The sequence below is a fragment of the Apodemus sylvaticus genome, chromosome 2 (assembly GCF_947179515.1).
Source record: "Apodemus sylvaticus chromosome 2, mApoSyl1.1, whole genome shotgun sequence".
Taxonomy (NCBI): Eukaryota; Metazoa; Chordata; class Mammalia; order Rodentia; family Muridae; genus Apodemus; species Apodemus sylvaticus.
This window is the reverse complement of record NC_067473.1, coordinates 52289397-52302001: the sequence shown is the minus strand read 5'-3', so window position 1 is coordinate 52302001 and position 12605 is coordinate 52289397. Positions and strand designations below refer to the sequence as shown.

At 41.5% G+C, this 12605-nt stretch overlaps 1 protein-coding gene across 5 annotated transcripts in view; it reads left to right on the top strand.

The window, feature by feature from the left end:
• The first annotated feature begins 4487 nt into the window (after positions 1-4487).
• The window catches only part of Znf800 (zinc finger protein 800), a 48808-nt gene continuing 40690 nt past the window's right edge, over positions 4488-12605 (top strand). For 2 of the 5 annotated variants that reach the window (XM_052173322.1, XM_052173327.1), the window contains exons 1-3: positions 4488-4579; positions 5469-5587; positions 9559-9654. In XM_052173322.1, coding sequence (XP_052029282.1) covers positions 5527-5587; positions 9559-9654 — 157 coding nt within the window. In that variant the 5' untranslated portion in view covers positions 4488-4579; positions 5469-5526. Of the gene's footprint in view, positions 4580-4813; positions 4872-4951; positions 5035-5276; positions 5354-5468; positions 5588-9558; positions 9655-12605 lie in introns of those variants that run through there. The other 3 variants (XM_052173324.1, XM_052173323.1, XM_052173325.1) reach the window with 3 other exon arrangements.

Genomic DNA, 12605 nt, shown 5'->3' with positions numbered 1-12605 from the left:
CCACAGTCACCATGGTAATACAAATAAAAACTACTGAGGCTTCATCTCACCAATCAGAATGAGTATCATTAAAAAAAAAAAAACAGTAGCAAATGCTGCTGAGGGTGTGGGAAATTAACATAGTTAATAGGATGTTGCTTGTGGGAATTTAACATAGTATGCTGGACTTTTGACCTGTTTTGACTAAAGGCATGTGGTGGACATGATGTAACTTGGAGGTCCTACTGCTCTCACTAGACCGGCTTGGTATGTTGCTACTGCAAAAGGAACTCCAAGCTACTCACCTTAAAGATGAAAGGCTCCATGGAAGGAATTCCAGTCATCAGACAGCACTAGCTGCCAGCTATGTGATGCATTTAGTCAAGCTTCCAGATGAGCAGCAGCCTGGTGACTCAGACAAGGCTAACCCAAATTACTGCTCTACAAATGGGGAGCAGCTACAATGGGTTGATGCTCCAGGGGTGGCTTGGTTCACAATAATTAGATGTGTGAATGTATAGTAGTCTCTAACACTGACAATAAGAAAGAGTAACTTTAAATCATAAAATAGAATTTAGGCTATTCAACAGGATGCACTTTTAGAATTTTAAGAATACCAGTTTGAGCCATTGAGATTCTATCTCTGAAATGGTAAGGCTCTAACAATTAGCCAGACCATTCATTGCTGTGACCAAATATCTGATATAACTCAAAACAGTAGAAGGTCTGTGGCTCATATTTTCAGAGGTCCTAGTTCACACAGCTTGGCTTTGTTGGCTCTGGGACTCAATGTAAATTAGAACAGTACAGTAGAAAAATCACATGACAGAACTGGTCATCTCATGGTAGCTAGGAAGAGCAAAAGAGAAAGGGACCTGAGAGCAGATATAACCGTCATTGTCTTGGCCCCAGACAAGGTCTTCTTCTAGACAGGCCTTGAATGCCAAAATTTCTATACCTCCCAAAATGGTGTCACCAGCTTGGAAAAAAGGACCTATGGGTATATTTCACATTCAGACCTCAACAAACATTAACCTGCTGCCTCGGTTGCTTGGAATGGTTTGGGAACATTGTTCATAAAGATAGGGTGATAATTCCACATATCCAAACTTTAAGTTCTGGAGCACCATGAAATTTCAGTTCTTGTGATTTAGCAACTCCATTTTGACTTCATGTTCAGGCACACTAGTTTTGTTTTGCTGAGACAGTGTCTCTTGTAGTTCAGGCTGGCATCAAATTGCTATGTAGACAAGAATGGTCTTGAACTCCTCCTTCTACCTTTGCCTCCTGACACCACCATGCTCACTGTACACAGAGTATCTTGACACAACATACCACTCACAGCTGGCAGGATTTACTGGTTCATCTTTCATATCCCATGCCACTGTCCCCAAACAGTTATGATATGGTGAGGGCCAACACAGAAGTCAGTACCACCTTAATGGCTAAATTTGTGAGTTTCTTAGGGAAAACGTTTCAGATGTTGGCTCAACTGTCAGCTGCAAATTTAGTTTACTTCAGTTTCACCACCTATACAATGGAAGAGAGGGACATCATTGTATAACTGATGGGACTGAAATTAAAACACTTTTTAAGCACTAAAGGCATCTTAGGTATTAGTATTGTCATTGTCGTATGAAGGTACCTAGATCTGGAAAGCAGTTATTACTAGCCACTTGATATTTCTGGTCTCTGTTTTCTTGGGTATCAAGTAAGGTTTACTTGGTAATTTCCATGGTTTATTTTCATCTTTAAGACTCAGTGTTTAGAATCTGTTCTACTCATATCTCAATTCTGTCTGTGCTTTTCAGATTATTTATAATTTGATGTTAGCAATTCTAAGGACCTTCTGGTAATTTGTTATTTGTAAGGCTGTACTTACAAAGCAATTCTATTTACTTAAAAACATTTATATGCATATGAGTGTTTTGCTCTCATGTTTGTAAGTGCACTTCTTGTACCTGGTGCCTCTGGGAATCAGAAGAAGGGGGTTGGAATTTCATGAATTGGAGCTGCAGCTGTGAGTCACCATATGGGTGCTGGGAACCAAACCCAGATCCTCTGCAAGAGCGATAAGTGCTCTTAACTACTGAGCCATATCTCCACCCTCCAGAAAACAAGTTTTAAAACTAACACCTGGTAAGAAAACATTTAAATTCTCACAAATAATACTTTCCTGGTTTATAAAATTTTACTATTTATTTTTATACACTTACTACACTCATTGTGTCAAATTAAAGAAAATATTCTTTGAAACGAAAGTTTTACTTAAAAATTTACCATTCAGCTATCAGCAATGTTGATAGTTTTCTCTTTCAGGTTTTTATTGCAGTTTTGAGTGGTTTGTATTTTTGTATCATATTTTTTTGTGTGTCATTATTTTATACCATTTCAGATAATAGTCATTTTAAAGAGTGGATTTTTAATTTTATTTACAGAACACTGAAAGATAAATTATAGAGACTGTTAACTTTTTATTAAAAATCACATATGCTTCATTCTGACAAAAGCATCTATATTTCCAAGCATAGCATCTCTCACATTTCAAAAATATATCTTTTTGGTTTAAGCATATTGCACATAGCTAATAATATACAAGATAATTCTTTGTGTGTGAATAGATGTTGTATGCCTTCTTCAATTGCTCTCTGATTTACTTTTTGAGACAGGGTCTCTCACTGAGCCTGGACTTCATCCGTTTGGTTGTGCCAGCTGGCCGGCAAGCCTCAGGGATTCGTCTGTCTTGGTCTCCCTAGCACTGGAATTGCAGGTGCACAGTCACCTCCAACTTTTTTTGTAACATGTGTTCTGGGATCAAATTCAGGTCTTCTTGATCAGACTTAACTGACAATGTCATCGTTCGAAGCCCCAAATATGATTTCTTTGTCTTCTTTTTCTTTTTGTTTTTTTTGAGACAGGGTTTCTCTTTGTAGCCCCGTCTGTCCTGGAACTCACTCTGTAGACCAGGCTGACCTTGAACTCAGAAATCTGCCTGCCTCTGCCTCCCAAGTGCTGGGATTAAAGGTGTGCGCCACCACTGCCCGGCCGAAATATGATTTCTATTGGTTGTATAATACCACCACATACAAGTAGTAATTTATAGCATATTGACCTATAATCTGCATTTGCTTCATGTGGGTAGTGATTCTTGATGATGGAACAGGAATCAAGATCATAATATATCCTATGTAGCTGCAGACTTTCTATTCTATTCTGTTCCAACTGTACCAGAACTAGTCAGGTATTCCATTTAACAGTCCTACAATTAACAACTCCATTTGCCTCCAAACTTTCTTTGGAATTTTGAAAATTGATTTTGGTGATTTTCTCTTCACAAACACAGAGCTAGCTGCGTGTGGTGCCAGCCTGTAACCCCAGCTTTGAAAAGTAAAGTGCAGAGGCAGGCGACTCTTGATTTCAAGGTCATCCTGGGCTACTCAGCTAGTTCCAGGCAAGCCTGAGCTACATAGCAAGACCATCTCAAAAAACAAAATACCAAACACATATTGCCTACCTTCCTAAACTTTACTTTTTCATAAGCTCCAAAACTGGAAGCTTAAGTTAGATAACTGTGGTTTTCATTAATCTAGAGAAGATTAAAAAGGTCAAATGGGCGCTCTTAAAATACCCTGACCAATAGCTGACACCTATTTGAGCGAAGTTAGCAAGGGCAAGAATTTCCTTCTTAGAGTTGGGAAGAAGGTGGAGACAGCAGCTACTGGATATGAGAAGCAGCTCAACGTTTGTAGATCTGACAGAAAATGGCCATCTTCGATCTTCGGGGATTTTCCAAGCAGGATGCTGGTGCCAAAGATGGAAAGTGCGTGCTAGCCATATGACCCAACTTCACTTCCAGCTTTGCACCAGCAGAACTTTGCCAATCGCTTTCGTCCCCAGAGCCCGATGTCGGCTCTCATTTCCCAAGTTCCATGGGGGTACACTTAGACAACAGCTGGGCAGCCAGCACCTGACAGCTTTCCCGATCCAGTCCACTTCGGATCCAGCTCACTGTCCCTACTTTCCCCTTCGCTTCCCCAACCCAACCCCGGTTCGGGTCTGCCACCGAAGCGCTGCAGCGCGAGCAACAGTTTGGTGCCCGAGCAGGCGGCGCATGCCCGGGGGAGGACGCGCCCGCGGTTCTCACACCTCCGGGCGCACGCAGCCTCCGGTAGGCATTCCGCGGCCGCCGCAGCCGCCGCCGCCGGCGGCAGGAGGATGCACGGGCGCGCGCCAGCCAGGCCCGCCAGCTACCCCGCCGCCCTCAACGCCGCGGGCCCCGCAGCCTCCCCCCCGAGACCGGCCCCGCGCGTCGCCTCGCCTCCCCAACGGGGCTGCCCGCCCAGCGCATGCGCGCCGCGCTGCCGGGCGTGCCGGCCACACTCCCCCCACCCACTCCGTGAGCTTGTCACTTCCTGCCCTCGCCCCATCTCCGTCCGGGGTCAGTCAGTCGCTCCCTGTCGCAGCAGGAGACTTCTCTGCTTCCCCCTTCCTACCCTCTCCACGGCGGTCGCTCGGGCTGTCCAGGGAAGGGGCGGCCGAGAAAGAACGGGACTGACTTCCATAAAGTTTCCCGAAGCATCTGCTACCCGAAAGGCCCCAGGTGGGGGACCCGCGCAGCTCCCCGCCCCTCTCCAAAGCCCGGGGGACCGTTGCAGGTGGAGCGGCGCTGAGGGGAGCCGGGCTCGGCGCGGCCGTTGCCCCGACGAGGGGCGCCTCAGTCCTGCCTGCTCCGGTTCCAGCTCCTTCGGCTGCTGCGCCCGGCGGTTCCTCCTGTCAACTGCCTGCGCCCGCGCGCCGCCAGCTCGCCGGTCCGGAGCGCGGAGGGCTGCCGTGAGCCGCCGCCGCCTCCGCCGCCGCCACCATAGCCGCCACCGCCGCGGCCCGAGGACGTGGTGAGCTGTGGCGCTTCCGCGTCGGCGCCGCCGGGGACTCTTTGGGAGCGCGCCCGGCCGCGGCCCGCTCGGCTTCACGCGGTGCGCCGGGGCTGCGCCAGGTGGGGCCCTCCGCCGCGTCGTGCGCCCGGCTGGTGCCGCGGCCGGCCGCTCCGGGAGTTGAGTAAGTTGGGCGCACTTGGTGGCGCGGATCGGACCTGCTCCAGGGAGACCGCCCGGCGCACGTGCGTGGCGGGAGGGCGCGAGCGGCTCCTCGGCCGCGCAGGGGCCCCGTCGCACCCCGAGTCCCGCGCCCGGCTCTCCGCGCGCGCTCGCCTGCCCGGCACGGCGAGGCCGCAGCCGCCTGCGCAGCCCGCCAGGCCTTCGCCGTGCGCCGCGCTTCGCTGCGCGCCGGACACTGCGTTTCCGGGTAGGGCGGTGAACCTGTGCGGGGACGTGGGGCTGGAGGCCTGGCGAGCGTCGGTTTCTTTTCCGAGCGGAAGGTGCGGGCCCGGGGTGAGGGAGCACAGAGCGCACGGTGGGATGATCTGTGGAAATTGCAGCCACAGCCACCCTAGAAGTTCAGGGATAGTGATGGGTTTGTGCTTCTGTCCACAGCCAAGCCGCGATGAAGAGCTTCTCACAGTGAAAGGAAAATAGGTCGTACCCATTAAAAATGCCTTTGAGGGACAAATACTGTCAAACTGACCACCATCATCACGGATGCTGCGAACCAGGTAAGTCCGTTTGTCTCCCCCCCAGTATCTGTGCTTTCCTCCACCAGAGCTACCCTGCTTCTGTGTTGTCTCTGAGAAGACTTTCCTAAGTAACTCGGTTTCTCCAGCGTAAAACAACTCGCATAAAGCCAAAAGCCGGTACAAACTGGAGATCTCCCTTGCTTGATCCCTTAGAGAAAGTGCCACAAGTGTCACCGTCAATCATTTCCACAAGATCGGTTGCTCCTTTCCATTCTTTTCCAAGGCAGCTTTGGTATTGGTTTACTCCATGCTCTGAATGTTTAAAACGGAAGAAAAAGGCGAAGATAGGTGATGGATTACTACCATTCATCTTCATGAAAATTGCTTATCATTAAAATAACTTTGCCTTGAAGTGTTTTAAGCTTTAGGATAAAGTTTACCACTCCCCCAAACAAACAAACAAACAAACAAACAAAGCCAAAAGTTTAATTTGGGTTAAGAAGGTAGATTGAACTTGTAGGGACTATTGGGCTTTTTGAATTTAAAAAATTTTATCCAAAACATTTAAGATAGAATTTATTGTATTGCAGATTGCTTAGAATATGTAGAATATTTAAAGTATTTTACTATGTTGAACAGATTCTGTTAAATTTATGACATTAAAACTTTTGAGTCTCACAAAGAATTTATTAGTCAATTTTATTTTGATAGACATTGTACTTGTAAACTGTGAAGAGTTCGTAGAACTTTGGCCTTATCTTAAAAGGGAATCATTGAAAACATACTGTCAACTACAAATAAAGGCTTTCCCATTCTAGTTCAAAGACAGGTGTTTATCAGTTTCTACTTTAAAGTTACCAGGGTTGGTAATTCCCCCCCACCCCCACACACACTTTGGCTTGCTTTTAATTGCAATATTTTAATTACATTCATGTATTTAGATTTTTTAACAGTGTATTTGAAATTACTTTTTTGAGTAAGAGAAAATGGCAATAGTAAAGGGGAAGAAATTCTTTTGCTATACATGACAATAACCATTTGACTCCAGCCTTTTTGCTTTTTTTTTTTTTTTTTTTTTTCCCCTTTAGACAGGGTTTCTCTGTCCTGGCTGTCCTGGAACTCACTCTGTAGACCAGGCTGGCCTCGAACTCAGAAATCCACCTGCCTCTGCCACCCAAGTACTGGGATTACAGGTGTGCGCCACCACTGCCCAGATCAGTTTTAACCTAATAAAACAGGTACTTCTAGGATGGGACCTCATTCTCATTCATCTCCTGACCCATCTCACTTCAGCATTCTTTATACATTACCTTTTGTATACTTGAGGTAAAGATGTATTTATTGATTTTTACTAGGTTGCTTATTCGTTTTCTTAACAAATCATTATTGAGCATGTCTTAGGTGCCAGGTGCTCAAGGCAATAGGGATATCAATGGTGAAAAAGACTGTTTTCTTCGTATATAGTTTTTGGGTAGGAAGAGATGGATTTAAACAAATAATATAATTTGTGAACATGATTTATGGTACATGTTGATAATTAAGTATTTAACAGAAAGTTGCTTTCTGGATTTTAAGTTTTAAATGTGTATTGAATTTTTTATTCCCCATTAACAAGAAATCTTTAAATATCATTAATTAAAAGTTAAAAGTTGCTGCTTATTAAAATATACCTTTTTAGAATTAAACGCTTTGGAATGTTTGTTTCAGTGGAAAGCTGGACACTTGATGACTTTTAGGTTAGTTCGCTGTCATTACAGGGGAGGTATGTGCTGAGAGGACGTGTACTGTAAATCATGTCTGGAAGGTACGGCATGATAGTCATTAAGCTGTCCTCAGCTGCGATGTCCAAGACATGCTTTAATTGGCTTTCATGGGGGGGAGGTCTGCCATCATTTGGGTTGCGGACAGAGGGTGAGGCCTGAGATGAGACCATCATGTCTTGATGGAATTGGTCAATTTATAATGAGGAATGTATTAAAAGTCTTACCAGTATATGCAAATTCTTGATTTAACACCTTTTTTTTAAATAGAAGTTTTCAGAAGTTCAAAAAACAAGGATGTGATTTAACCATCATTCAGAGCCATCATTCCATGGAAAATCTGTTTTCCATTATCTTCTCCTTTCCCCAACAATTCCCTTTTCTGCTCTCCAACTTCTGTTTTTCAGTAAGCAAATCCTAGACATCATGCTAGAAAGATCTGTAAGAAACTTGTTTTAAGGCAGGAAAGAATTTTGCAAATATAGATATGTGCTGTGGAAGAGAGTAAACTGTTCCGAGGGTTTGGGTATTTTTAGTTGGGGAGATAATTGTTTGAAATGTTTGTTACCTGGATGGATCTGATCATTTGATCTTGCAGTGGATAGTAGGCTGTGAAAGAGACAATTTAGAAAATTACAGGTGTGTGTGTATTTGTGTATACAAGTACATTTCAGATGAAAAAGTATTTTAATAATGGGAGCTACACACACACACACACACACACACACACACACACACACATGTTTACTAAATAAATGTGTCCATGTAAAGCTGACTTGGTGTGAATGTTCTAGTGGAAGGTTGTAAGGATGGTAGTTAAGAAACTGCTCCAGCTCTGAGCTTGGGTATTCTCACGTGGAAGTTGAAGTTGCTATATTACAGAAAGTTTTTTGGAGTATATACCTGAAATAGGAACTCTTAGACAAAGTCTGTTTCTCCCCACAGCTCTTTCTTACTGTTTGTATTTTCTTTCTTCTTTTTATTCGCTAATCCTCCACTTCTTGCCCCCTATAAAGCCAGTCCTTAATTCTTTACAGTTAGTAGATTTTTCTAGTCTTTGTAGCTAATTATATTTTATAGTTATCAATTGTTATCACACATATATGCTGAAAAGAGATCTTTCTGACTCACCATGAACAGACTGCTAATAAACCTCTGTTGTTTCTCTTACAGGTTGAATTTGACTTATAGTTTGTAAAAAAAGATTGGTTTGGTGGCAGGAAAGCAGTTGTTTGTTGATGATAATACTGATACTGCCAGGGTGTTTCCTGAGCACTTTCTATACCCCAGGGTGTTTTCATTAATTTTTATCATATCTTATTTAATAATTACAAAATTTTTGTTTTTGTTTTTTGGGCTTTTTTGGAAACTTTGTCAGCTCCATGATAAGAGAAGAGGATGACATCTGAGCATTTAATTGTCTTAGTTATAGCTCAGTGAACAGACGCACAATTGACATGCAGGGATTGTGTGTCTGGAGTCTTACATTCTTTATTACTGCAGTTTTTGTCAATCCTCAAACTGAGTTAGTTGTCTGTGTATTCTGTCTATGTACCTAGAGTGTTTCTTAAGCCTCTGTTTGATGAAATGATAAGGTTCTGAGGTATGGTTCCTCTTGTTTGTGTGCACTGCGCACTCTGTAAGAAGGAGACTCTTAAGGCTGCTTTCGCGTGCACAGCACAACAGCCTCAGCTATTCTGTCCAAAATGGAATTGCTATCCAGGTCTGAGGTGCAGAGCAGTAGTAACACATCCAACTGAAGGAAACTTGCTCTCCCAAACCCCACACCGAGAGAATGGGCCCTGGAATATGATGCCATTAATTAGGTAGGACATTCTGTTCTTAAAAAAAAAAAAGATTAAATAAAATGGTTAGTTTTTCTTTACCACAACTTGCTATTTGAGAGAGAGCTCATAGAAACACAGTTGTCCTTTTCAGCTACATTGTGTCACATGATCTAATAATTACTTTTCTACTCATCTGAGAATGAATGATGCCAAAGCAGTAAGTATTTGCTGTTAGACCTACTAATGAGCCTTGATTGAATCTAGTATTGGGAATGATTGAGGTTTTCCCTCCATTGCTTCATTGTCTTATAAAGATGGTGAATTTTACATATATGAACATATATGGGTGTATACTCATTATTAACATAATTGTAGCAAACTACTGTTTGATTCAATAGTAAGTAATTTAAATAACCCTGTTTTTTTGTCTGTGGGTTGGGGTGTGTGTTTGTCTTCCATGTAGTTTATATCCTGGAGCCTGGAGATCCTCCTTTATTACAGCAACCAGTACAGACATCCAAATCTGGTATTCAGCAAATAATTGAGTGCTTTCGATCAGGTATGAACATTTTAGTTATATTTATCAGCTATCTCAGTAATTAAAAACTTTCTAGAAGACCTGTATATTGGTTTTCTTTATAGAATTCTTTGAGTTGTCATATTTTTTTAAGACAAATGAATAAACATTGACTTGGTCTAGAAATTCTTTTTCAATACTACCTACTAAATATTAATTTAAATTTATTCTGTAGTTTAGAGAAATCAGATATATTTTAAGATAAAATGCTGTTAACCTCTTAAGATTGAATTATTCTAGTTCTTTATAAACTTTGGTGTATGTTATATTAAAATATGTGAGATATCATTCTGTGTTAATTTTCTTATCACTTCTGTTTTGGAGGATCACCTCCTGCCAAACTCTGGAGTTTTCAGTATCTTCAGTAGAGTACAGGGTAGAAAAAAAAGACATGTCTGACTCTGATATCTTCAGATACATTTATTAAGCTTCTGTTTCTTTTTTAAAAAATATTTTTATTTTATTTTCCATGTCTTAATGTTTTGACTGCCTGTTTGTCTATGCACCACATGCATGTCTGGTGCCCAGAGAAGCTGGAAGAGGGCTTTGGATACCTTGGGGTGCAGTTATAACCAGTTGTGGCCCTCCATGTCAAGTGTTTTAAACTTGGGTCTTTTGGAAGAGCAGCAAGTGCTCTTAACCTCTGAGCCAAACCCAAGTTTCTATTTCTTGTAGATTATTATAGGAATTGGCTGTATATTATATTTGTGTAGTTATAGTTCAGTGCTTTGAAATAGGTGTTACCCGTTACATATAAGCAATGAGAAGTTAGGGCTCCTGTGTTAATGGTAAGATCACAGATTGCTATGACTCTTACAACTCCTTTATCCATTTTTTAATAGATTTATGTTGTGATGTTACTGTTCAGTCAAACAGCAATAAGCAAATAAATACAATGAATGGTCACCTGATTGATGGAGAGTAGGATCTTATCATTATTTTAAAGCTACTTACTATTTTAGTGAAAAATTTCTGAGGTCTAAAGGAAAGCATGATTATATAAAACTGGATGAAGTTTTTTGAAGCATTTGTTTTAAAATTTTACTGAGGAGGGACTGGAGACTTGGTTCAATGGTTAGGAATGCCTGTTACCCTTGCAGAAGACCCAAGTTTAGTTCTTTGTATCCACATAGCAGCTTATAGTTGCCTGTAACTCCAGTTCCAAGGGATCCAACACACTTTTCTCATGTCCCTGGAGATTGCATGCATGTAACATGTATGTATGTATGCATGCATGCGTGTATATATGTATGTGTATATATATGTACATATAATCAGACATATAAAATAAATAAATTGTTTTTAAAGAAAAAATACAGAGGGGGAAATAGACATTTGCTTTATAAATCAAAGAAATAGGGTATCCTCAGATTTTTTTCTCTGACTTCCAAGAACCATTTTGTAGACTTAGACATGGTTTTTAATTCTGTTGCCTTTACTACAGTAAGTGTTTCAGTGTCTCATATGCCTACCTTTATGCTAGGTGTCTACCTAACTTTCAACAGTTTTTACTTTTGATACTCAACCTTGATTAACAGAATAATCTGTAAGTTAAAGTCTCCTATGATGAATATATAACTTTTACTTGTTAGGAGCAGTTTATATATCTTGCATAAGAGAATAGTAGTTTATTTCTGTTTGTTTTAGCAACTTTAAAACACATAATTTTTTTTTCATTCTTTGGAATAAAAATGAGAAACTTAATTTTTTTTTTTAAAGAATTCATGATTTAGAGTTAAGGTTATTTTGTACTGCCTTAGCTTTTTAGAATTGATTACTTCATAAATGATTTATTTTATGAAGTGCTTTTCAGAATGTTATGTATACAAAGTTTGTGTGTTTTTAAAATTTTGGAAGGTGTTTTATTGCTGCAAAGAGACACCACAACAACTCTCACAAAAGAAAGATTTTATTGGAGTTGCTTTCAGTTTCAGAGGTTTAGTCCATTATCATCATGGTGGGGAGCACTGTGGCATGCAGAACACTGGAACAGGAGTTGAAAGCTACATCCTGGTCCACAGGCAGAAAGAAAGAGGGGTTGGGAAGTGATTGATGGATGGTCAGACAAAGAGACAAAGCAAGGACACACAGACAACTCGGCCTAGGTTGTGTGTTTGAAACCTCAGAGCCCTACCTCCAGATACAAATTTTCTCCAGCAAGGCCAAACCTCCTCCAACAAGGCTATACCTCTTAATCTTTCTAATCCTTTCAAATAGTGCCACTCCATGGTGACTAAGTGTCCTAGCACATGAGCCCATAGTGACCATTCTCATTCAAACCACTACAGAAGGAAAGTACTTAAAGATGAATTCTCTTATGCAATATAGTCTCTGGTTCTCGGGGCTTGGCAGTTCTTACTATGTAAACTGAAGAATGGGGCAGTGGGATAGGCCATCTGAATTAGGGTCATTCTACAGCTGTTTGTTTATCTTTTGAAATGTCCTTGTCTTAGTTAGGGATCTTGTGATAAAACACTATAATCAAAAGTGACTTGGTCAGGAAAGAGTTTATTTCATCTTATATCTTCATATCTTACAGTCTATCATTGAAGGAAGTCAAGATAGGAACCTGGAGGTAGGAGCTAAGGCAAAGGACATGGAGGGGTGATGCTTACTGGCTTGCTCCTCATGGCTTACTCAGCCTTCTTTCTTATAGCATCCAGGACCACGTGCCCAGAGGTGGCCCGTCTACAATAGGTTGGGCCCTTTCACATCAATCATCAATTAAAACAATGCCCACAGAGATGCCTACAGACCAATCTAATAGGGGCTGTTTCTCAGTTGAAGTTCTCTTTTTCTCAAATGACTAACTTGGTGTCAAGTTGATATAAAACTAGCTAGATGTGTTTTTTTAAATAATTTCTCCAGCATATTAGCCTTGAGGTGTATATGTTTTAGAAATACTATAATTTAAATTAAAGATGATGTAGAAA